Raw genomic sequence first — 26819 nt, 5'->3', positions numbered from 1 at the left:
TTCCTCTCTTCTTGTACCACTGACAAAATGCTACAAATTAGCAGGTCTCATTATGGTGGTACCACTAATGTGAACAATGCACGAGCCAAATAAACTGGAGCAAAGCACTGGCAGTGGCAGGAGACGCATCGGCTGCCAACAACATTCTGCAGGCAGAGGAGGATGAGATTGAGTCGAGATTATGGAATTTGTGTCATTCTGGGTCATAGAAGCAGCCTGAATGCACAGATGACTCATATGCAAGCAAATAGCTCTGGATGTGAAAATTTAAAAATGTATCTGTGTACTTGTTATCTTTGTCCCCCTCAAACCAAACACACTTACATCCCATAGGCAAAGCTCCTGTTCAAACAGCTGCCAATTATCTGTGCATGTATTATCACAGACCATCGGAAAACCTGCAACAATCTGCTAACTCGTAACTTGGTTATTCACAGAGTTTGTTTTGGCAATTTGAAGCTAACTCGTTTCCTTACATGTGCTGTGATGCATTGGAGAAAGCGGCGCTGTACTGCGGGGCAGAGTCCTCTGGACCATGTGGAGCAACGTGACTCAGAACCATCAACACAGGCCGGTGAGGGTACAGCCTCTTGGACATACGGAAGTAGTCGATGCTGTTGTTGGTAATGACATCTGTCAGATAGTCCTGTAAAGTACATAAAATATTATTTATCATGTACTCAGTGAGTGACAGAGGGAGTCAAAGAGCAGAGCACCAGCACTGTGCGAGTCAAAACCAGACGTTACTGATACTGAGTCAGTGGAACTGCTCAATGTTTTAACCCTTCATCTTGCTAAGCTACTTTAAAGTACAATTTTCACGTGTATTATGTTGCTTAAACTTATTGAATTGTTGTTTTTATCTGAACAAAGGCATCACTTTTCACACATTTCATTAAATGATTTTGTGTCAATCTCAGCACATGCAGGGATAAAAACCAACTGTCAATTTCATTTGTAATTACAAAAGTCAATACAGTCACTTATGTAAATGTTGGAGTGGGTGTAGCTCAGGAGGTATCTACTAATCGGAGGGTTGGTGGTTCGATCGCTCTGGCCTTGCTTTGGTCTGCATGCCAAATATCCTCGGGCAAGATACAAATCTCGAGTTGCCCTCTGAATGTGTGTAAGTGTTAGAAAGCACTCATGTGGAAACTAAGTATGAATGAAGGAGTGTGAATGGGTGAACTGGGCAATTTGTATAAAGAGCTGCTCAGGTAGAGTAGAAAAAAGATCTAAACAAATGTAATCTAATGATACTTGTAACTTTTACTTTAGTTTTGCAGTGATAATTATTCTGTAAAGATACATGTATTTTCCTTTTGATGTCAGAAGAGTGCAATAATACCTTTGTGTAGTCGCTGCTGTGCTTCTCTCGTACACCGTTTCTGCAGAGGGTGTAGTTGTAGAAACGTGAGTTTTTCACCAATGCTACCCACTCCTTCCAGCCAGGAGGCACGTAGGAGCCGTTGTACTCATTGAGGTACTTTCCAAAAAAGGCTGAGTGAAGAACAGGTGCGCAGCAAGTTAATGATGTACTCAACGGGGATGACTGAAGCTCGATTTGGACTCTGCAACGCTCACCTGTCCTGTAGCCTGAGTTGTTGAGGTGGACAGCAAATGTGTGCGGCTCGTGGTGGGCCTGCCACGAGGGTGAGGAGCAGTTCTCGTTGTTGGTATAGGTATGGTGATTATGCACATACTTTCCTGTCAGGATGGAGGAGCGGGATGGGCAGCACATTGGCGTGGTGGAGAAAGCGTTTGAAAAATGTGTACCGCCCTTTTCCATGATGTGCCGAGTTTTGTTCATGGCCTGCATAGAGCCTGGGAGGCAACAGGGGGAAAGGGAGAGAAAAGGGGGGTGGGGTTGTACGAGGGGACAGGAGGGTAAGAGCAGATTCAAAAGCCGGCGATTGAAATGAAAGGGACCCAGAGGGATGTAAAGCATTCAAGAGGAAAAAGAGTGAGATGTTGAACATAGAGTAAAGAGTAAAAATATAAATATAGGCCATGAGCTGGGAAAAAAACATTATGGATGTGGCAAGATAAAATGAAAGGGGGGAAATAAGATGAGGGAATAAATCTTTTTTTGTAAAGTGTAACCCATTTGGTCTCCTGTGTACTAAAAGCTTTTCAGGCGGATGGTGATTGTTTGGGGAAACAGATGCTTGACCATAAATTCCTGCTTTTCAATGGGAGTTTTCTCACTGGCGATCACAGGAGGACAAAGGATGTCACTGAGGCCATTATGCAGCCACTCCAGCCCAATACGCTGCTAAAAGACTTAAGCGGGTAGGGAGATGGCCAGGGTTTGGCAACCAGACAATGGAAGCCATAGGCCGCCCTCATTTCATGCCAGCGACAGAGGAGCTGGCAAAGGGAACACATGACTTTGAGTGGGCCAGTTGTTATGGTGCCAAGAGGCAGCATTAGGCTGACTTTCCTTTGCTGATGCTGGTGGATACACATGGACAAAATGTTTGTACCCGACAAAGTGAACAGAGATACAGATGCATAATCACACAGTAAACGCACACCACAGAGGATTAATGGAAACATTTTACCCAGTTCTATGTCTTGATCATCAGTGAGAATGAGAATGACGTTGGGTCGGATGTTGCGGATGTGCCGGTCCCTCTGCAAACGACTCCTCAGGCGATATCCGGAAAGATATCCCGAGCCCTCAATCTCAGGGAGAACTCCCACCAGGACAAGAAAGAGAAGGAGAGGGAGAGGGGCGGACAGCCCCCGCCCTGCCATCACGCCACCTCCTCAGTCACCTCCTTAGTGTTTCTTTCAACACAGAGGAGTCAGCAACTTCCTTACTCAGCCTGAGGAAGAGGACACAGAGGGAAGCTGATGAGAATAAATCATACAAACACACGCACATACACAAAGCTGCACAAGTTAAAAACAGCAGATGCAAGCCTTGCCTGACCATTATGGGGTGCTCTTCCGTACAAATGCACCCGCTTGGGCTGAGCTCAGCTCGTTAATCAATCATTAATGATGCATTAGAGTGGTGTCATTGGCTGATTGTAATGATCTCTGGTGATGAGCACATGGCTGCAAGGCTGGGGCTAATGGGCCTGGGCTGGAGGCCAGCTCGGGCCTCACCTCATCGTAACGGGGTTAGGGTGAATGCGAAGAACAGGGGAAGGAGTTGGGTGAAGGAGTATGAGGCAGAGGTGAAGGAGAGACAGGATGAGAGGAGGGAAATAAAGACAGGGGTCATTGAGCGCAGTGACAATGTGAGGACAAAATATGACTCTAATGAAAATGTTCACCTTAAATCATAAGTAGACAAGGCACACTACAACAGAAAATCACCACAGTGTGAAAATGAAAGTAGAAGAATAAATGTGGATATGTCACTAAGGTTAATAAAATAAATAAAAAGACAAAAACATACAGCTGCTTGTTCCAAAAAAAATTACATATTCTCCTTCTTGAGCACACATTTAACATAACAATGAGAGCCAAGTATGTGTTAAATAGTCTTTTCTTAATTAATCTCTACATGCAGTTTGCCAAAATTACACTTCAGTTCTATTAGCTTTCTAATAACTCTTCCTCATTAACAATACATCCCATTAGAGTTTACCATGGCAGCTGTTGGTTATTGTGCCCATGCAAACCCACAGCAGCAGTAACCTGACTTTCCAGTGTAAAAACTCCAGAAACAATGACTGCAGGAACTCACTAAAAATCAACAGTAGAATTGCAAGCACTGTAGCTAATTAAGACACATCAGTAAGTGTTCGAGATTTAAGAGTCGCTTTAATTATCCTCATGCAAAAAAAGGCTGTATACCGAGGATCACATTTAGTCTCGGAATGAATAAAAACCTTTTTCTTAGAAATAAAAGAATAAATATTTGTTGTGATAGTTTTTTTCACCTTTGTTCACATCTGAACCTTTCAGAACAAACATCTGCCTTATAAAATGTAGCGTATTCTCATTTTGATCAAATCCCCAATAAAAATTAAATAGCATCTAATTTATGATGACACATCAGCAGCTACACACCCCTGTGACTGTAATTAAAAACAGTTTGTAAGCAACAGCAACCCACTGTGATGTTTCGCTGTCGTGAGAAGGTGGGGGTTAGGTATATGTGCTGGGAAGTCCACAAGGAGATGACCAGAGCAGTCCTCATTTAAAGACAAATACAAAACCAGAACCTTTGTATGTCCTCTGTCTTCCTCCATCGACACACTCATGCAAGCAAATACATACTATGAGCATATCAATACATGATTAAAATGTAGCAGCAGCTGTTTTTGCTCTGCTCTTCTAACCCAGGGCATGTGGTTCTTCCCAGGAGGAGCACATGAGCTCTAACTTGGGGCTCTGTGCTTTTCTGAATTGTCCCTGCTTCCTTCTCATGTTCCCTCCTTGCCTCCATACCTCTTTCATTTCTGGCAGTGTATGAAAAGAAGGCACCAGCAACGAGGGAAACCATAATAAGGGGAAAAAAAGAAACCTGCTGACAGGACACACATTTAAACAACGCTGTCTGCATTCAGCAGTGTAAACCTCATCACCAAAATCATTTCCAGGACATCTAAAGAGAATAAAGAAGATATTCAGTATGCTGAAAAATTAAGATCATCCTCTGCCACTGGCTCCTCTTTCAGGGTGGCTTGTGGTGTAGTAGGTACAGTGCTTGCCTTTGATAGTTGTTTATCTGTTTAAAAAGCTGATGTGGGCAAAACCCATCAGGGAAGGCTACCAAATATAGTCCTGACTTGCAAGAAAACATCCAGTTAGATTTTTCACGCTGCTCTATCAATAGCCAAGTATGTAAATGTTGTGTTATTGTCATGCTATGGTGGTGGATATTTCCTGACATTACTCCCGTGAGGCCTCCTCCTTTGCCCCGATACTGAGGACTAATTGGATTTTCAGGCTTTTATCAGCTCTAACCGACACACACGGTTCTTTCTTTCCAGCTTGCTCTCCCTCTGTCTGTCTTTTATCTGCTCGTATTGTTTATCTCTTCGGGTGGTAGATGCTACATGAAACCCAAAGAAAAAGCAGACGAAACCATAACCTCCAAACAGACAGAAGACATTGCACCTTGAAGACGTGTGGAAAAAACAGATGGACGACAGTTAAGGAACAGCAGTTGTCAGCCAAGCTGCTCTCGGTCTCCAACAACATGACCGTGTTGGCTTATACGCATTCATAATGCGATGCAGGCCATGTTGTGTCTGTAAACTGCAGTGATTTAGAGCTCGTTTTCCTGACAGAGATCTGCCCACATCAGCTCTTTGTACTAAGTGAGCTGCAAAACAACAATGCTGATTCAGCCCGATAAGACAGAATGAAAGAAGAAATTTTGCCATTTAGACAGAAGCACAAGACAACTTGAGTAAATATAACTCTCAGCAAAACTCATTAAAGGCTGGGGGCTTGCAGAGGAAGGCTGTGGGAGTAAGCTAGCAGAATATGAGATCATAGGGAATAAGCTTCTAAAAGCATGTATAAAGAACAAGGATCATCTAAGGTTATACTAATGCCAAGCGATGCCTGAAAGTCAGAGCACAGAGAGAAAGTTTTGCTCTTCAGTCATTCGCTTGTAAAGAGGCTCTAAGAGACAGCAGCGCTGCATCACCAGATAAAAACTTAATGCCACGCATCTTTTATTGATAAGACTGAATTATAAATGTAGTGACAACAGAGCCGGCCATGTCATAGCATGGGCATGATGGTAAGACGGTAGCAAGAGTGGAGGGACAAAAACAGAAACCAGATCAGCAGGAAGATATGTTACACTGCCCGGCAACTCACAGCTGTACTTTACTAGGTCTGTCACAGTTCAAGTGAGGCAGGGTGGAAGCTGGGAGAATACTTGATAAATCTTCCAAAGACTTTGCAGAGGCGTTAATGTACTTTTCCCCTATAAATAAAACACCTTGGGCTTTGAAACAGGCACAAAGTCTGATTCATCCAATCTGCGATCCCCCGAGAAGGCACAAAACACAGACAGAATATGAGAAAACTGAGAAAAAAAAGACATTTATTACATATTGAAGGAGGACGAGCCATGGCGTACACTTGCAATTTAATCAGCTGTGCTCATAATGCCAATAAAATATGGAGGCGAAAGCCCACAAGCTTAAAGTCAGACTCCTGGTTTCTTTATCACCAATGTTCTTAGACAGAGAAAGATTGAGGAAAAAAAGAAAGTGCGAGGCAGGGGAAAAAAAAACTCTAGGCATATAGTCTGGAGAGAACAAAGCCCGAGCACTTCCACTGCAGACAGATCTTCACAAAACACAAAAACTAGATTCATAGGCCAAGGCTGCCATATAAAACAGAGCAGAATAAAACAGGATGTGCCGCAGAGAACCGCCATATTGTCCTCTGCCTCGTTCTTGACAGAGGAATTTGCCATCTACGGTGCTGAAAAACATAAAGGAAGTGGCCAGGAATGTTTAAATAGACACATCCATTGCTGAAACACTATCAAGCCAATCCCTTTGGTCATAATTGAGCCTGGCAGGGCTTTGCTAATGTGTGACTTTGTTCCCACTGGCCTGCCTAGCTCTGAACAGAATGTGCAAAATCTCCAAGGACCCTTGAATTTACCAACAAAAGTTGGTATTCAGATGCTAATTCTGCAACGGCATGCATCTATGTGAGAGTAACATTCTCTCAGGGCGGTTTGCGTTTGTGTGCGTGCGTGCATGAGTGCGTGCGTGCCAGTGGAAGGAGGGGATTGTGATTCTCTATACAGTATGGAATGTTTTTTTCATGATAATAAGAAGCCACGGTTCGTTTCCATTCCTTAATCTATTATTCTCTGCAAATCTCTGTTCCACCACCAGATTTGGGAAAATTATTTAACCCTGCATTTGAGGTATTGGTGGAGCTACAGCAACTGACTTTTGTGGAATTTGATGGCAGCACAATCAATCTCTAAAAGAAGTACTGATATATCGCATCATCTTTCAAGTTGATATGCTGACCTGGGCTTGTTTAGAAATCTAGCAGCATTACAATTTTTATGCTTAAGATCACTTTATCAGTGTAGGTTCAACACCCACGCCCCTTTCTCTATGCATTTTGTCTCTACTCAACTTGAAAATGGTGACTGAGGAGTTAAATCGGCAACGTTTTCACATGTTGTGTCATGCAGTCTTAATATATTTATCATTATTATTACAAAACACTGTAGAAACCCAACCGTGCAAATGTAACTAATAAGGCTAAGGTAAGTGCTATTTGGTATATGACTTTCAGAACTACTGGAGACCAAAATAAACGAGTGAGTGAGCCAGTTTAAAGTCCATTGAAATGTCTTAATGAACCATCATTAACTCCACTGCTCAACTATTTGTAAGTGTGAAACTGCTGGCTGCATCCGTATGTTAAAGCGATGCCGTTCACTCAATCAGATGGGTCACTTTTACGTTAATGTTCCTTCCTTTATTCAGTGACAGTGATGGAGAGAGCTATTTGCGTCTTTGTCTTGTGCTGTCTTGTGTATATCCATCTATTAATGTGACAGCATGCAGTTCAGACTTGTGCCATTAACAGATAAGTAAATGTTCCTAGTGCTGAACTACTGAGAAGGCCATCGCAACTTTTGCGGAAAAGTGATAGGGTGCTCATTCAGACAGGAAGCCAACACTTTGGAACGTGATCAGATTAATGTGAAGGAGTGTTTGTCTGATACAGGCTTGGATGCCTTCTCTGCTCCCCTTTATGAAACACACTGAGGGTGACTGAGGGGATATACATGGTGAATCAGAGAGCAAGGGAAATAAGAAGAAAAAACAAAAAACAGTGGGTTAGATAAAATTAGGTACATAACAGAATGCTTTGGTGTAAATGTGTTGTTTTCTGCAGCCATTAGCTGAAGGCTCTGGGCTGCACTCACCTCTTTCTAAATGCAGATACAACGATTTCATAGCAAGAGAACAGCTAAAACCCACAGAACAGCTAAGCAAGCAACACACAAATGGAGAATGTTGCTCAGCTAAATTGTTCCATATCAAAGTGTTTGCTGCTCATGTTTAAAAACCTGTATATAGATCCTTCGTGAAGCCGAGACTAATCGTGGTATCAGACTCTTATAATACATTCTATAAGACAGAATGCTGCTTTCAGCTGTTTTATGTCTCTATGAACTCTGATTTGACAGTAAAAGTAAAAATGCAGGGCTTTACACAATTACAACTTGCTGTCAGTTTTTTGGAGCAGAAGGTCTTAACTCTTGCTTCCCCGTAGCACAGCTGTGACCCCAGACAATCTTTTTCCAACACTGACCTCCAAACTAACAACTGATGCCGATGCAATGACATCCAAACACAATGCCTCTTTACTATGTCAGAATCCATCACTGGTCAAAACCCTCAGTGCTTCGCTGATAACCCTGAAATCATATTCAATAACTCTCCAGCAGCTCCTTGGTTTAAAATAGAGCCCACACATTCTTTTGACGAATATGCCTTTACTTCCTAATAACTAACTTTAATAGTTGAGAATGACAAGAGATAATGCAGAGGCTGATCCTATTCACTGAGAAGATTTAATTTAGATTTCCCTCAGGTTCCGATAAGCTCGGCACACTGCAGACATTTTAAGATGACAGTCAGAACCTGCACAGCAATTTTCTGTTTGAATACGCAGACACAAAAGACCAGTGGGTAGACTTTAAAAGTGAGAAAATTTGATTTCTGCAGCGATGAAGTGACCCAAGTGTGAAATATTTCTTTCTGCACTTACTGTTAAACTGTTTGTCTTCAGATTTGTGTTTCTTCTCTTGTTTACACATAATATTCTCCCCTAACCTTTAATGCCATGTGGAACGTGCTGCCCAAATGGTGAAATATGAATGTGTGTAATTTTAGCACTTAACACATCATTAATCCTGCAGTGAGTCTGCTGCTCCAGGGGAAGAGGTGAAGTGGTGATGTGCTCTGTCTGGAAATCTCTCTCTCTGCCTCACACTCACTAAAAAGTGTTTTCATTATAGAAAAAGTACACTAACTATATTTGTAGCCATGTGGATAACAAACAGTTTTCTTATACTGTTTTAGGACAATCTCAATGGTTTACACAGAGCTCTGATATCAACCCAAACCCAAGGCCTTCAGGAGAACTCAGTACAGGGTTGGGTTGAATATGAGAAGGAACACATTAAGAAAGAGTTCTTGGATTTCCTCCCCAAATTTGGAGCAACGTGCACTTCATTTCCTGTATTCTGGTGAATTGCATTTTTTCTACATCTGTTAATGGTGTAAATTAAGAGATGCAGAAAAAATACATAAATAAAGCAAAATTGAAAAACTCTCAGGCATTCTGCATCATTTTCAAATAATTATTCCCCAAATTTCTCATTAATTATCAACAACTTTTCTCATTAAAAAATTATCGCTGCTGAGTAAACATAGACATGAGTTACACCGCTGTCCCCTGTTGTCTTTGCCCATTTCCAGTAAGGATGCAACTAATTTAATAGTGTTTAAAACAGAGAAAAAAAAATCTGAATGTATGACAAAAACACCCAGAAAATATCCAAAATTGGAAACAATGGACAAATTAAATATTGGTCATACAAACATTGCATGCAAATTTAAAAGTCATCTTAAAACCATTAATCACTTCAATAATCACATTTTTAACTATTGAAATGTGTGCCACCTCCCACTGTGTACAAAATAAAGTCAGATTAGTTTGCCGAGTCAGGCTAATGCTATGAGCCCTAGCAATCTTTCCTGCACACCTTGCACAACCCTGTGCAGAAAGTAGCTACGCATCCCGTGTAACACAACATCAGTTGTGCGATTATATGTAGTTTTATTCTGACACATCTAACAAACAACTGCTCAATTTCTGCATCCAAGTTTTACAGAACCACACTGGTTCATGCAGTTTTCATCTGGTTATTTTCCAGCTTGCTTTTCACAACTTCCCCTCACACAGAGACAGTGAGGCAGCGCTATAAATGCTACAGCCAAAAGGATAAATTTCATTGTACATCAACAAAACAAGAATAAAATACTTTGTAAGAAAATGTTTCTATCAGTTTCATACTTTTTCCTTCTTCATGGTGATCATCCTGCCTGAGCGTGCACAAAGTGAGACACTATGTAGCTGCTAACTGAGATAACACCACTGTGAGTGTGTCAGAGATAATTATGTTTACCTCACAACCTTCAGTGGTTGTTTAAATGCATAATTCAGATTTGGGGAATTAAAAAAATAAACAAGCAAAAAAACTGAACAAAAAAGACCCCAGACCTATTCCTGAGGGAGAAAAGCCCCACCTGTGTTGGAGTCGTTCATAAATTCTCATTTTTTTCTTGTTTTTAAAGCAGTGTTGGGGGTAGTGGAGTAAATATTAGGGGACAATGTGTCCCTTCCTTACCTTGTTTTTTGTGTCTTTTCAGAAAGCTACATCTATGTAAGTCGTGCTTTATCAGTGACCTCATGCTCATGCCAGGTTATCAAACCTCCTGGAAAGTCTTCACAGAAGGAATGTAGATGCTGGAGGTAGCCAGTTACTCCCCATGCTTGCAGAAGGAGACATCGAACAGCTTTATCTGGCTGCCATGCTGAGATGTTTAAATTTTGGCCCTAAGTAAAAGTTACATAAATGTAGGGTAACAAACAAAGATGGCAATAAATTATAAATGCCAAAAAAACCTGCCCTCAGTAGTCATTTTCTGGTAGTCACGCTATACTCTGAAAGATTTCCTCACAAAGCTAAAGCACCCAGACAGACACAAGGAAAAAAAATCATCTCCATCTCCCTACCTCCATAATCCACAGGGCCCATTATCTTTTAAATGGTTTCAATGCGTGAGGGAGAAAGTGATGGGAAGGTGGGTGAATAGTTTGCTGGAAAAAAATAAGAGGGTGGAGGAGAGAGAGAGAAAGACGAAAGAGAGCGAGGTAGAAAAAGAGACTGTATGATGGTGTCAGTTCAGACAAAAGGCCCAGTCATGTGTTCTCGCCGGAGAACAAAGAGCTCTGACAGACTCTGCTCTGTTGACTATAAAAGTACACACAACGTCTCACGCGCGCACACACAGACTGAGCGGCAGACACACAAACACACCCACACTGTGTGTATCAGACTTCAAACTTCTCTTTCCAATGAGGGGACATAAAAGGGGAAAACAACAGTTAGGCTAATTATCTCTGAATCTGGAGGAAATGAACAGAATCATATTGTTGTATTGTTCTCAAAGGCATTACAGGGACATCACAGAGCTACCGTCTACCTTTTGGTCTCCTCAGGGTTTATCAAACTAAATCAGTGAAGATCTTCCCCATAATGGACTCAGCCACACCAAAAATAAATCAAAACCTACTGCAGTGAGGATTTTTTTATTAACCAGATTCACTCTTGAACTCTTGAGATGCTACTTTTCACTTTGATTCACACATGTCCACTTTGCTCTTTGTTTCCAGCAGCAACCGGGTGGCATGTAGGGCTAGCGTGGTGGTCTGCAGGATTTTTTGAGGGGCTTCAGTCAGAGACCATTTCAGGGTCACGGCACTTACCCCTCCTCTCATGCACCCCTGCGGTACGCTCCATGAGAGCCCAAAGAGAACACGGAGGTGTTAGAGAAAACACAAACAGAGCCACGATTGTCCCTGACTTGAGTTCAACCCCCCACAGCCCCACCTCCAGGGACTTAAGATTGAGAGAATGAGCAAGTGTCAATGGTGTTTTGCAAATACGTAGCTTTTTTCACTTCAGATGGGTTTATTCAGATGTCTGAGGGAAAATCGCCCTGCTTTGCAGTCTCTAAGTGTCCTTGCCTTTCCTGTCCTATTCAGGTTTGTATATGGGAAAGCCGTTTGTGATGCATCCGAAAGAGCGGCTCAGTCGCTAGCTCCTTTGACACGGGGGTTGACAGCTGAAACAAGTGAGCAAGCTGGTGGACAGGGCAGCCCGCTGAGTGATGACTGTTTCTTATTGGCACTTATTGACCAGTGGCAAAGCCCCCCTACAGTGTGTCACATCTCGGCTAAATGGATAACGGACAAATCAGCCGGGGTCCATTGTTCCACCAACCTAAATACCTCACTGAGACTTCAGAGCAGCCAACTGACTTCTGTATGACATTGTGTAACTGCTGCAGCATTGAAAAATCTAACATCAATCCACAACGTGGTCTGCTAAGAATTCCATAATACGAGAAGGCTGGATGAGAACAATATTGAGATTCCCACAGTGATAATTATCTGCTGAAAGTATATTGCTGTTATTTTTCTAAATAAAGTTGTGCGCCTTTGGTTTATGAGTTGCACACATCGTGTTCCACAGGACTCACAGGTTTTAAGCTGTCATCTGTTGTGTTTTAATCACATGCCATTCCTCTCCTATTATCAAATTAGCAGCGGCAGTGGGGACTTCTCCCTCTCCTTATGGCCCCGACTTAATGATGATTACGGACAATATCAGTTTCAACTTTCAGTAAACAACTGCCGGCCACCCGCTGAATAAATTAAAGACAGCTCAGATAAATCAATACGCTAGTAGGAAGTTACAGTTGAGCTGCTGCTGAAGTAATCACTTCTGTAGACTTGCCAATCTTTTACTTAACTGATAAACAATGGCTCTTAACTATTCAAAGAGGCCCTACACAGCAGAGGGATGGCCAGGATCTGTGAGCATGGTGAGGACCATCTTATCTGGAGTTAAGCACACCCTTGGGACTTTGAGAGGCAACAAATGCTTCTTTACTTCTTCACTCCTCCCATTCTCTGTCCTTACCCCCCCACCTTTGCTAGCTGGCTTTCTCCTGGCCCTTTTGTCAGTGGATTACTGGCTTATCCCTCCCTCCCCTATCGGAACCACACAGGGGGTCAGGACTAGAGCACAGAGGGGAGATCTCCACACAATGATCTGAATTACAGAGGCTTTCTATGTATGGTCACTTATATTCCCCCCCATTTGCTCTACTTGGAAATCACCACAGAGTGCCATTCATTGCTTATGGTTTTCCCAGCAGGAATCTTAGGCTACATGCCCAAACCCGGAATCTTTTTCCTCTGTAACAACACAGTTCACAGAGTGTGTCTTTTTAAGCAAACTCTTTGTTTTTTGTTCAGTTTAAATGCAAACATCTGTGTCTGTCTGTGTAAACATCAGCTTTGGTATTCACAGAAAAACCAACACAGAAAATACTCATGCATTGCAAACAAACAAGCCACGGTTGAGACCGCAGTGTGTGTAACTCCACACGCTCTACACACACAGTCTATATCATCCCTCTATACTGCAAGAGAGCGCAGGCCGTCTCCTCCTCTACAGGTCGGCATCCATCTCTCTCCATCTCTTCCTCGGGACAGCTGCCCAGACAGCCCATCTGTCTGTTCTGACCTGTGTTTGGGACCATGGGGGGAGCCTAAGTGGCCCACAAAGGGGGTCTCTGGCATGGTGCCCACCCAGTAATGACAGTTAAGCTGCCAGCGACTTGCCTAACAGCTTTGGAGGTCCCTTTGTGGTGCTACAGTATTGATATTGTATTGGGTTGCAAAGGGCTTGGCAGCCTTTTAATGAGAGCTCAGATTGATCAGGCAGTAGTGGGTCTCTCTTTACTGTGGATAATGCTCATCAGCTGTCCCTGCAGGCCTGACTTTCCTGTGATTTGAATTACTGACTGAAAAAGAGAAACGCACACACACACACACACACACACACACACACACACACACACACACACACACACACACACACACACATCGTTATATGTGTGAACAAATATTAGTAAGTAAGAGCAGAAAGAAGGTAATATTAAATATTCATAATTACAGTTATCTTTGGGGGTTTTCACAATTGATTGAACTGAATTGTCTCCTTGTGCTTTAGATCCATATGTTTCATTTCATGTCTAATCAATATGCAGTGAAAGAAAGCTGCATGAGTGCACTTGGCCAAAGCTAATAACCTTCAAACCTGTTGCTTTATAAATCCAGTCTATTTGTTATTAAGTTATTCTGAAGAAAAAAAAGTTGTTGCATTATAAATACTGCAATAATGCACTGAAGTTAACAGGAAATTATTCAAACTTGAACGTTACTTGCAAAACAAAAAGAGGTTTTTACATATATATGAATAACCCCCCCCCACAAAATTATAATATCAATAATTATTCCCAGAGAACAGGATGTTTTCAAAGCCCTTCCAGAGACAATACTTTTTTCTCCCCAATTTCTAACAAACATAAAAAGAAAAAAACAACAATAGTTAAATAAATTTTAAGGTAAAATACACTTTTAAAAATGTATTCTGACTCGTGGTGACACACAGACATGCACACTTGCCCAATCAAAGGTATAAAAAAAAAAAAAAAAGATTCAGAGAGTCAGAAAGGTGTTTAAACCACCTGCCTGTCAGCTTCTATAATATCACTTCCCTTTTCCATCCCTCATCCTCCTCTTTACCTGCCTCCACAGGCTCAATTCAAGGTCAAAGCAGAGGCCTCTGGAACTTGACTAGTTCCTATTAGGCCTCCATTAGACCCCTGTCAGAAAGGCAGCCAGCTGTCGCCCTCCTGTAGTGTGATCATGACCCCCACTCAGCCTCTGGAACCTCTCCTGGGATCTGCAGCAGGGAAGTAACAGGATGGGGGAAGAATAGAAACCCTGCTCAGAGGACATCGTGATTATTTCACAGTGGCCTTTACTCCTGAAGCAGCCAAGGGACCAATCCAGTGCTGGGCTGGCAATTGATCATACTGAAACAGGATGTGAAAAGAAATTCAAATTCCTAATTGGAAATTGTATATATTCTGTTGATAACCTCTTCAAAATACCCTACACTTGTTTAATTGCAACCTGCTGACTTGTTCTCTTGGGTGGTTTCTCTGTTTTATCCCACTTTCTTCAATTAGGCATCAATTAGCAGCGCTGGGATGGAGTTCATCAACCTTGTGTTGCAAAAAGAGTGCAGCGCACGACCCCATTTTACTAAAGGCGTAATTACTGCACCATTACCTAACTGTGACCGCTGCACCCACACAAAACCTTATAACTCCTTCCTATCAGCTCAGACAGAACATAAAGCACCAGACAGGATAGGAGATATGTCCAGTTTTTCAACCATGAAGCGATTAATAGTCACCTATACCCTTTTACTGTGGTTCACACTGAGCAAAAAGGTCAATCACATTCATGAGAAAAATGCTGTAGATGAATGTCTGCATTTAATGAACATCATATGGCGTTAAGATCACTGTAACCCTCTCTTGTGCAGTCAGAAATCATTAAAAATAGATGGGGAGCAAAGCCAATTCATGGTGTACATAAAATGGCCAGTAAATTCATAGGGTAAGCCGACAAGAGAGGGACAGGGACACTGCATTTCTTTCACATAAAGAGTGGAGAAACACACTGTTTTACTGCTGTAGAAATTCAGTTCAGTCATTCCTATAGTGCAGTGGTTTACACATTTACTTAACAAGCAAAAGATCCATGGTTCAATTCTAGAAGGAGACATCTTGTTCAAAAAAAGTCTGTCAAATCAAACATGTGAAGCTACCTGCTGTGGCAAGCCTTTGTGAATAAGGGAGCGCCTGAAACAAATTTGATTCCTACACTGTAGCTCATAGAGTGCAAGAGACAAGACTTCAAACAGAACCTCCAACACCTGTCCAGCATTTATCACAGACTAGTGATGAGATACTCGCTCCTTTTTAAACACAGCTGTGATTAATATCTATTAAAGCAATTATCTTAACGGCAGGAAACTGGGGATGGGAAAAAAAGAAGAGGGCCCTTTGTGGAACTTTGCATTCAGCTGAATGCGCCTTTCAGCACCATCGCCCCAGATTGCTTAAGTTAGATGAGTGGTTATGCAAGTGGGCTAAAGGGATTTTTTTCAAGTGTGGACCTACACACACACACACACACACACACACACACACACACACACTTTTGTCACAGCCAGCAACTTCCTTAAAAATAAAAAGTGGGCTTCCCAGCTAGCCGATGGAAGCTGACACACAGCAAAAGAATGAGCTGCCTCTCTGTTGTTACTATAAAGCTTGGCCGGAGTGCTGAGTGGCCTCAGTGTGTGTGGGGCCGCAGGTTGGCACACTCACAGGAGGCTTTATTGGGGTGCCGTCCTGAGCGTCAGGCAGCATGCCCGATGTTGACAAAGCCTGGTATCGCCTGCTGTCAGCCCATTCTGTGTGCACCCGGCGGAAAGAATCAATTAGGCCGTGGTCACAACAGAGCACTTTAATATTTGACTTTTAATCAGTGGGCAGAAGGCAGAATGGTGCATGGAAGCAAGCCGGGAGTTTCTGTCTTGCTGATGTGGAAAATGAGGGTCAGGAAAATGCTCCAAGACCCCTGCTGTGTGCATCAAATATCCTAGGGTGGATATAAGGAACCTGCACCCACCACTGGCTAATCCAAAGCGGTTAGGGAAAAATATCCTTTTGTCACTCACAAGATATCAAAAGCACCTTATGCAATCAGCTGCAAGGAATAGTGGAGATATATCAAACAACTTTGTTCATAAGCAACCAGAACTCTGTGGAAAGGACACTGGTTTAAGAGGGGAGGCTGAATTGATGAGGTCTTCATTCAGCGAATGAACTGTACCTTTGAAGAGTTTCTCTAGCAGACTTTTGGTTTTTATCCTGCACTGCCGAAGGCTCTCTCTACCAGCAAGAAGAGGAGGAAGAAAGAGAGAGGTGAATGCTGTCCTCAAACTAGGGTTTTGAAGTGGAGATCAGTCCTCAAACAGAATATTTTACCAAAGGCGCATCATTCACCTGTCTGCTCTTGCTAGTGTCACAGAAACATGAAGCTATATCAGAGTTGAGCTGCCTTAAATCGTCTGTCAATACAAGTTTCATAGTGAGGCATATTGTCTTCACAAACAAAACAGTAAACTATTGCATCTATATTAGGAGCCCTTTGTAGCAGTTGTTTGTTAACCAGAAAGGAGAACTGTCCTGCATACTGATGTTTTTGCAAGTGGTAATGAGACAGCTGTACACAGCTGTGCAAATAATATACCCACATGTGCAGAGAGTAGTTTCTTCTGCAGCTATCCAACTGTTCACACAGGATGACTCTGATCATAGCAGCAGCACGACTATGTTACTGGTAATCAGCCAACAGGACACAGTAACGGTGACACATCTAACAACTAATTTAAAGCATAAAATGTGTCCAGTCCTATCATTACTTGTTTAGATAATATATTAATCTAACCCAAAGCCACAGGGGGTGAAGGTGATTTTTTATAAAAAGTCTGCGCTTTATAACCAGCTCATTAGTCTCACCTCACCCAACACTCTACAGCATTCATTTCACTCTTTTTTTCTATTCATAACTACCATTTCTATTGATGAGGGTGCATCTGCTGTGGCCAACAACCAAAACACCCACAGATTTCTTTCATCATGATGTCCCTCTCTGCAGAAGCAATAACAACCATGCCTTTATTTGTGCAGAACCAAGTGGTAATCATTGGCATTCAGATCAAACGAGCTGATGTGATCCTGGGACTGACTGAAGCAATGTGATGTGTGAGTCTTTGGAAGAGATGATTTTATCCCCCTTGTAGTAAATAAAGTGTCAACACTAACTGTAACCTGCAGTTTTCTCAGGAATAAGGAGAATCCATGGTAACGGGAATAAGTCAGTCCCTGAATTATTTCTGAAGATGAAGGTGAGATACCCAAAAAGTACAAAATCAGATAACCAGAAAAGACCAAATCTGTGTGATTTGATTTCACGAAGAAACGTAAAGACACGCACTGATCCACATCTGTAGAAACCTATCTGTGGAAACGAGACGAAACTCCATCCACGGGCGTGTTAACAGATGGAAAATTCACTTTGAGAGGTGAACATCCTTACCTTCTTTTCTAAACAAGCTGCCAAAGATGTTCTCTCCCACAGAAATCACCCTCTTACTGCCAAATTCTGTAAGCAAACACAAAGTCCAGAGTGGTTGAGTACTTGGAACATGTGTTACTTCAGTTTAGAAGCTCAAACAAAGCCAGAATATTCCATATTGTTGCCACTGCAATATTTGTTTTAACAAATATTTTTGTAATGCTTGACCCCAGCTTGATTTGTTCCTCTCCACCCTAAAAAATGCCATTAAGTACTCTGTCTAGATGCCACTCTCGAATGCTATTCTTCTTTCACACATAGCCCAATGACTGAGAACATCTGGTGTACACATGATATTCAAACAAGATAGTCCATGTATGATGGATGTTGTGACGCCTGAGGAAGCAGGCAATAGTTCAGGAGGTGGTTTAATTAGATCTGTACCAGAATATAAATGATCTGATTTTAACATAATTACCTCTCACCCTCTGGGACATTTTTAGCAATAGTGATAACAATCCATTTGCCTTTATAACACTATGAAATTGCTGCTAAATTTCAGCCAGGCAAACAATGAAATCTTTATACTAGGTGTCAGAAGCAGTGGAGCTACAGAAAAATAGCTGTTTTCACCCTCCTCTTTCCATCAAGCTGCCATCTAACACTATCTACATGTCTCCAAATGTCTCCAGTTGTGATCTCGTAAGCTGCAAGGCCTTGTTTGGTGTCTGTCTGTGAAGACATGCTGACAGGAATGGAGCTGTCTGATCCCTGTTCTGATTGGACAGGTGTCAGTGTCCGGCATGTAAACATCTGAGGCAAGCCAAAACCAACTTCGACATCTCCATAACACCCTGTGAAATCTTTGTTGAGGTGTTTTGCACACGCACAATGGTGATGTGCATATGCACATGCACGCACACACACACACACACACGCACACACACACACACACACACACACACACAATAAAACCCTAGCCATTTGGTATGTGAAGCATAGCTAAGAATATGCTGGAAAGCCCACTGTCATCTCGCTGCCAAGGCACGTCTCTGACCCCAGCTGCTCTCTGCCCAAGCCAGCACTCCCAGCCACTCATGGGCATCAAAGAGAGGTGAGTCTGTGCACCTGTGCCTGTTTATCTGTCCATCTAAAAATGTGTAGTAGTCATACAAGTAACCGGAATAGGCATTTAAAGCTAAGAATTTCAGTGATGTGACAACACAAAACATCAGAGACATTATTTATTTTGACAGGATTTTATGTGGCGAAAAATGATATCCACATACACTCGCAGAACTCAGCAGACACAGCAGGTTGTAAATGGCAAAAGTGATTTTCCTTCTTTCTCAATCCCTGAGATAAAGAAGTGACAGATTTAATAAAAAATCAGCAGAGAGGGGGAGGAGGGAAGGAGGGGATTGGAACAGGCCAAGGGTGACAAGGAAGCACGACAAGCGTGGCAACTGAGAGAAAATGTGACACCTGGCCTTGTCCTTGATGTGAATAAGAGAATGATACATCAAAACGTGACACGGCAGAAAGATGGCTATTACCCAGGCAATGGCAAGATGAAGAGGAAGAGACTATTTTTAGCAGTGGAGTAAAAATACACCAGGGGTTCACTTAATATTCCTTTCTATGAAGAGAATTTCAGGTTCTTGCCAGTTTTACACCCAAACAGTAAAGACATTTTAAAGCAAATATTGACAAATATAAGATAAGCTGGAATGAGCTGTCTTTTTACAGTGATCCTGATCACGTTTGACTGTGAGGGCAAATAAATGGAAGCCAGAGGCAATGTTTTTTTGATTAGTTACATTCTTCATTGGAGAGGCGACTGATTGATGTCAGTGGACTGAAACTTCAGTTCTGGCTCCATTGATCCCTTACCCTCACTCCTACCTCTTCTCCAATTAAGAGTTCACAAAGCCACCACTTCTAATGAATACCACCTTCCTGCCAACATCTTAATGTTGCATTCACAGGGCTGTCTCTGGTGCTTTCTCAATTCACGTCCCACTTTTGTCTGCTGCTCCCTCACTCCAGTTGTGGTTAATGCACAATCACTTGAGCGATAATGACAGAATTGATCTAGAGGTGTGATGAGGTAGATTTGTAGGAGACGGGAGGGGTGGGGGAGGATCAAGGTTAGTTAAGAAATCCCACAGTTCTTTAAACAAGCCTCGGGCAGACAGTGCAAATCTTTGTACATCACTTGGAATCAATTGCTTCACCAGCAGCCAGATTTTAAGGATTAGAACGAATTGAGCTACTTTGGGATGTAGAAATCTGGGATGTGTCTGGGTGTCAGGCGAGGAAGATCAAAAGATTCATTAGATGAGAATTAGATCAAACACACTCAAAGTTGTGAGGACAGACGAGGAGGAGTGTGTAAGAGTGCGAGTGGTCGACATGAGAGAAAAAGAAATCCAGACACAGAAGCCAAAAAGCTGTCTGACTCTGAATCTGTTTAATTGCCAGGTACATACTGATACAAAGAATCTGCCTGCCTGCCTGCCTTTCTCACTCCAGAGCTGTTGGCACACCAATCTCTTGATCTGCCACCTTGGGGTGAAGCCAGAAAAAAACACTTCAGTCACAGGTCAGTTGTGCCCCAGTGCACCCGGGCTTAAATCTGTAATCCCAGTGCTTTGGTGGAGTGAGAAAATCCAATTTCAGAGATCTGTAATTCCATAAACCTTATTTGGCACAACAATGACTGCTACACCCTGAGGGAGAGGCACGAGGGAGGGGTGAGGGTGCGCAACGAGGTGGGAAACTGCAGTTGTGACCTAAACACAGGGATGGAGAGAGGGCGAAGAACACAGAAACTGAGATTAAGGTAGAGCTAGAGTGTAGCAAATCAGGGAAATGAAGAAGACAGAAGCGTTCCGGCTCAGCTGAACTTCTGATAAGTTACCATGACCAGGTACAACATGATGAAATGGATGACGCATTGAAATTTGCTGGGTAAAACTTTCAACTTTCCAGTCAGTATTTCCATTTGGAATCACTGCTGCTGAACTCATTGTTCCTGATTTAACAAAGACTTAAAGAATATCCCACATTTGTCATAGCTTTCGCTTTTTGTTTCATTTTCTCTCTTTTTAAAATTTATTCATTTCGTCTTTGCTTTAAATCATATTTGAGCCTTTGTCAAACGAGATCACACAGTGCTCATTATGCCTATCAGCACTCTGATCAGTTCAATCTATTATTTTGTAATGTACTGGAGTTCAAAGTAACACTACACTGTAATCATATTTTATCTGTCTGCAACACAGTAATATAAGACATTATATTTCCTAAGAAGAGCAATCACATTATAATTATGAATCTAACAATTTTGTCTCTACTTGCATTACTTAGGTTCTTTAATTATCTCAGTAATGGGAGACAGAAAAAAATCAAATGTGTCTTGTGAATAATCCATGATTTAAGTCCATGTGGAACACAGGAACAACATAATAGACCCATCAGCTGAGAAATGGAGATATGCACAAAAGAAGAAAGAAAAACTGCACAGGACAGAAGCAACTATCCATTTCTGTGAACAGGACATCAAAAGTCAACAAACTCCTGGAGTGGATGCAACATGCTAACACAACTCTATTAACAAAAACTGAGCGTATTCTGCGCCCAACCAAGCATCCAAAGCTTGCTTTATTTTTTTAATCAACAGCTGTGTGACCTCATGCATAGTAGGGGTTATGGAGAGGTAGGAGGTAATGATTTTTTTTTTTTTATAAATGACCAGTAATGTGTAATACACCATTAATCCAGCACTGGTAGCAGTCTGCTTTACATCAGTAAGCCATGACTGGCTGGGCAGAGCTGAAATGGGAAGCAACCATAATGACAAGGAGAGAGCAGGCTGCAGCAGTGACAGTGGAGCCTTTGGGCAAAGAAAAAACTGGAGATACCAAGAAAAAGTTTCCTAAAAAAAAAATCCAAACAAACAAAAACCTTAGTGTTCAGAGGAAGAGTGGGAGTCTAAAATATTGATCGACTGTGAGGCATGTGTCCTGAGCACATGTCGACAGTGCCCCAACAGGGCAGAAGGGTTTGAGAGATTTTTTATACAGCATATATAAATTCCACAAGAGAAAATAATATATTTTAGTCGGTTTGGGTCGGTGTGTCCTACCATCATCTCTGCATCCTGTATTCATTTAATCATAACATCAATGGGCCATTTAGTCTGCTGTTATCTGAGTGCTCTCATTGATTGTTTGCCTAAATTCAGGAGAGTGGGGTGTGTCTGTTTGTTTTGTCTTACTAATGGACATCATCTCAGCACACACCTCAGAGCAAAGCTGAGAGCAGGCAGCAGAGGAGCCACAGCTATAGAAAACAGAAGCACATGCTTGGATGAGAGGAATATACATCAGAGATTGATCAATAAAGAAAACTCTTCAATGCCATTCATGAAGGACGCAGGTGGAGAAAATGCAGATGAAAGCAATTACGAAAATAATTACATCTGCGCTGATAAGATTTCGCTTATCAGACAGAATAAAAGAGGTGAGAAAAATGGCTTTGAACTTGAGTCAGATATTGGCTGTGTTCTGAAATCTCCCAATCACTGCTCTTAGCAACCGCAGTTAATTCTGTCATAAATTATTCACAACTGTAACAAAACTGTAGCAAAAGGCCACAGATAACCCCAGGATTTAAAAGCTGATTAGAGGAGCAGATTGCGGAGCACGGATTTAATACAAAATTCACAGATATAGGAGGGCTTTAGTGACATCGCTGCTGTTTGATATTGCAAGTGAGAAGGGGCCTCCAGCCGCTGTCTCTCCTGAGACAGATAGGCCAGTGAAGCCTGTACTCTGTGGCCAGCAGGGTATAATTACATTTCCCCGTGGGGGCACCTCCGCCGCAGCAGCTCAGCCATATAGAGGGAAGAGATTGAAATCTGATTGCACTCGCACACAAAAGTCGAATGGCTTTCCACACATAAACAGTGGGAATTGCATGTGCACACAGCGCACACTTATCCGACGCGACACAGGCACAAACACGGAGAAAGAACGCACAGGTAGAAATACACCGATGTACTTCTCCAGTGTGCTCCTATCAGTCCTGGACTGTGCTTCTTTCTCATTGTGCTTTCAGAGAGGAGTGTCTGAGATGCTTCATTCAAGGAGTCCTTCTGCCTTTCTTCCATTTTAGCTGAGAGGAGCAGAAGCTCTCAGATTTACATACTGATCTCCTGGTGCCGCCTCAGCAGGACCTGTTAACAGCAGCTTATAGACACAGATGAACAAGGATTCACGTGAGCACTTCTCATTGTCTGGATAAAGAGGGTTTCTGTGCTCTTCAGTGAGAAGTACAACCCTAGATTGTTGGTTAAAACTTGAAAACATATTTCCTAGAAAACATGAAGCAATATTTTACTTAAAAATCTCTGAATACAGTCGTATACACCCAACATATTCATTAAGCCCAATATATAATTAATGCCACAGCCGATATATCACAAGGTCTAAGTGCATCTTTTTGTCTCACGTGGCGGTATACGTTAGGTTTTTGTTCCCCCCCCTCCTTTCTGCCTCTTTTCAGTGGACTATGTTATGTTTAAATAGCCAATTGCCAAGATTTGCCATTAATTAATCATTCTAAAAGAAATGCTGAGTGCACAAGTAGTGGCTATAGAATAACAACAATGTTTAGCTGCAAACGCTATGAGACCGACTTTACTATGGCTGCCCTCCATGCAAAATGGAAGACTGGATTACACAACCAAAACAGGAGGAGTAGCTCTTTTGTTCTCCTCAGTATCTATTGGTAGCTTACCCCAGGTAGCCGAATTGCTGGATGATGCAACCACAACAGTAGCTGTGACAACTCTACCTGACAATAGAAAATGAGCCCCATTCCTCCGTCGGAGGAGATAAAAAGAAAAAAAAAAGAGAAGAAGGTGGCAAGTGTTAGGACGGAAAACAAGAGCAAACCTCTGGCCGGCATTCACTTGTTTGACAAGAGATTCAAACAGGAAATTTATATGGTATTATTTCTACTATATCAGTAAGTAACACAGTCTGTTTACTTCTTAGGCTTAAACAAGCGTGTTATTCAGTGTTGTGTTTCTAACAGTGACACTTAGGAGGATTGTGGGGGAAGTTTCTATTGTCACTTTAATGGCAGCCCAGTGAGTTTATCTGTCATTCTAAGTGAAGATATGCCTAAAAACAAAGGGACCGGGAAATGTGTAGGAAATGTAAAGGGCCAGGAAGTGGAGCAGGTGAAGTAAACCATCGCATACAGAGGGTTGAATGAAGCTAATGGGTGACATTAGCTTTACGACCCTCTAATCTAACCACACTGTGTATAACCACAAAAGGTCAAGGTGGCAATAAAAAGAGCAGACACCAGCGCTGCTCCAGTCGCCCGTGGGCCCTCAGAGCCCATCCTGCAGTGTCACCTTGGCTGCTGTCACCGATATCTGCCACCTGTCACCACTCTGCCCCCGTGCCCAGGGATGAGGCTGTGCTGACAATAGGTTTGTCGATAGCACTTCCTCCCCAGAGTGAAGATGGGGGAACGTGTCCTCTGTTTTCATCAACAGCTTGAGTCAAGCGTGTGGGATTAACATACAATACATATTCATGCTGCTGTCTCACTTTGACACTAGCCTCACATCGCTAGTTCTCCTGCATATTTTCAAGCCATTTTTACAAATGGCGTGTCAAGAACCCCATTTTTGCCGGGAGCCCCACATGGCCTCTTATGTATTCACAACACGGCCGCTGCAAACAACATCAACAGGTCTCAAGGTCGTCACTCCCACTGATTGTGCCTGTGTCTTTGTGTGTGTGTGTGTGTGTGTGTGTGTGTGGAGTTCATGTGTCTAAGAAAGAGTGTGTGAACAAAAGAACAAAACTAAAAGGAAAATGGCTGATGGTTGACGGAGTGCTCTGCATGTGCATGTGCTGGGTGTGCGTGAGCACAAATTTTGCACTGAACGTGCAATCGCTACATGTCTGCAATTAAGTCAGCACAAATAAGCGACTGTAATTTCACATCCCATTCCATTAGTGAGTGTAACCCTGCAATTACTGCTTAGTGTGTGCAAACATAAATATGAACAAAACATCATGTAGGTGTGTGCATGTGTGCGAGAGTAAGTGTATAGCATAAAGATGGAGTCTTAAAATGTCCGGGGATTAGCCGACAGGTAGACTAAATAGAAGCATCCTCCTTCAGTCCACTGGCATCTTAGTGAGAAAAGAGGCCAGTTGATGTGGGGGTTAGAGCTTCCATGGCAGAGTGCGTTGTGATAAATAATGAATGCTTTAAGAACAGATCTCTGAAGCTTCTTTACTTTCCGTCCATTCCTCCATCTTTGCGTTTGTTCATCCCATATCACTACAAAGAACACGGGACGTTCAGCAGTCTCTGTCATAAATATTGCAGCCACTAGGTCAGTCCTCATCCCCCGACTCTGTTGCTCTTAACCATCACCACTTGGTGGTGACACAGCCTTTTGACCCATAAAGACGTTAAAACAGTGATACGAGTACATTCACAGGGACCAGACTAAAGCTGTGCAGGTTCTTACAGGAGTGGCAGCGGCTGCATTTAACGAAATGGCGATTCAAGAATGAAGGAGTCCGTTTGCAAATAAAGGTTTACTCAGTGTAAAGCATTCAAAATTGGACTGGTCTTGTCTTGGTAAAAAGTTCAGATTTTCACTCTAATTTTACACCCGACATAGTCTTCAGCAACAGTCAGGATTATATTTGGCTGAGTAAATACAAAGCAATGAAAGCATTTCTCAAAACACCACACTGGGAAATATGAGGACAAAGAGAAGTATATAAATAGGATGTAACACCAAGACAGATGAAATAACAGTAAAAGCTGCACTGACTTGTTTCATTGAATAAAGTAGACACTTGCAGATTCTCAGCACAGCTGCTGTCAAAGCTACTTTTCGGTGGCATGTTATAAGACATGCTGAAACATGAAAAACACTTTTAGAGACAATCGCTTAAAAACCAAATTAAAGCACATCACCGGGAAACATGCAGCCCCCAAACTACCAACTTGTTCCACCAAATAAACAGCGGCTTATCCCCTTACTGCTCCGATTCAAAGCCAGATACTCCAGTGCATCCGATGAACAGTCCCATCTCTCTTACCACAATAAGCAGTGCCGTTAGCGACTCCACGCATAAATCTCAGAGGCGAACAGAATGGATCAGAGCATTCAAGTGTAAACTAGGGCAAAGCTCCAGCACTGTACCTTCTAGATACGCTACTCTGAAAGCAAGTCCTGTGGAGGAACAAGCAATCACATACTGAGGGATACACATGCTGTCCCCAGTCATCTATGACAAATGCACACACAGGCACAGATAAAAATGCACACACCTGTTTGGCCAGTCAAGTACCATCCAGTTTCGTCTGGTCCGTTCAGATCGGGTCCGCTGTACTAGCAGAGTGAGGAGATCGTCTCACCCCACACACAGCCCGGTGCAGACAGCTCACTGTTATAGATGCACTGACAAGTGAAAGGAGGGAGGCGTGGTTTCACATGAGATAAATAAAAGAGGGAGGGAAAAAGGGAGGAGAGAGGCTCCCTCAATCTACAATTCAATTTCACCCTCGCTCCCTTTCTCAGCAGCATTTTTGTCCACTTCTTTTGGAATATTGTTGTTGTTATTCGAGCACGTCTTTTCCATCTTCCTACCTGGCTGTTACCCATTAGTTTTAGCAGTGCTTCTGCTCTGTTTCTTCCTGTTGGGTCTCATTCACAGGGCAGTAATGTTTGTGGGCATTGTGTGTGTGCATATATATCCATGTGTGTGCCTGTGTGCGCGCATCCACACAAGACAGTGAACCAGAGCAGCTCCGGCCATCTGTTGGAGCCTGGGAGCTTCACCTATTCACAGTCTCATAAAGGCAGAGGCACACAGAGGAAAAAGAGAGAAAAGAATGGGAGGGAACAGAGGATCAATCTTAGTGCCGCAGGG

The 26819-nt window shown here is 42.5% G+C and overlaps 1 protein-coding gene across 3 annotated transcripts in view; it reads right to left on the bottom strand.

The window, feature by feature from the left end:
- Positions 1–26366, bottom strand: part of sulf2a (sulfatase 2a) — a 33887-nt gene extending 7521 nt beyond the window's left edge. The window contains exons 1-6 of one of the 3 annotated variants that reach the window (XM_005450197.4): positions 26218–26345; positions 17854–17919; positions 2565–2831; positions 1585–1824; positions 1349–1500; positions 477–646 (exon numbers count right to left, since the gene is read on the bottom strand). In XM_005450197.4, the coding sequence (XP_005450254.1) occupies positions 477–646; positions 1349–1500; positions 1585–1824; positions 2565–2760 (758 nt within the window). In that variant the 5' untranslated portion in view covers positions 2761–2831; positions 17854–17919; positions 26218–26345. Of the gene's footprint in view, positions 1–476; positions 647–1348; positions 1501–1584; positions 1825–2564; positions 2832–17853; positions 17920–26217 lie in introns of all 3 variants that reach the window. The other 2 variants (XM_005450196.4, XM_005450198.3) reach the window with 2 other exon arrangements.
- Between the last annotated feature and the right edge of the window lie 453 nt (positions 26367–26819).

The sequence above is a fragment of the Oreochromis niloticus genome, linkage group LG5 (genome assembly GCF_001858045.2).
Source record: "Oreochromis niloticus isolate F11D_XX linkage group LG5, O_niloticus_UMD_NMBU, whole genome shotgun sequence".
Lineage (NCBI taxonomy): Eukaryota > Metazoa > Chordata > Actinopteri > Cichliformes > Cichlidae > Oreochromis > Oreochromis niloticus.
This window is presented reverse-complemented; position numbering and strand designations above follow the sequence as displayed.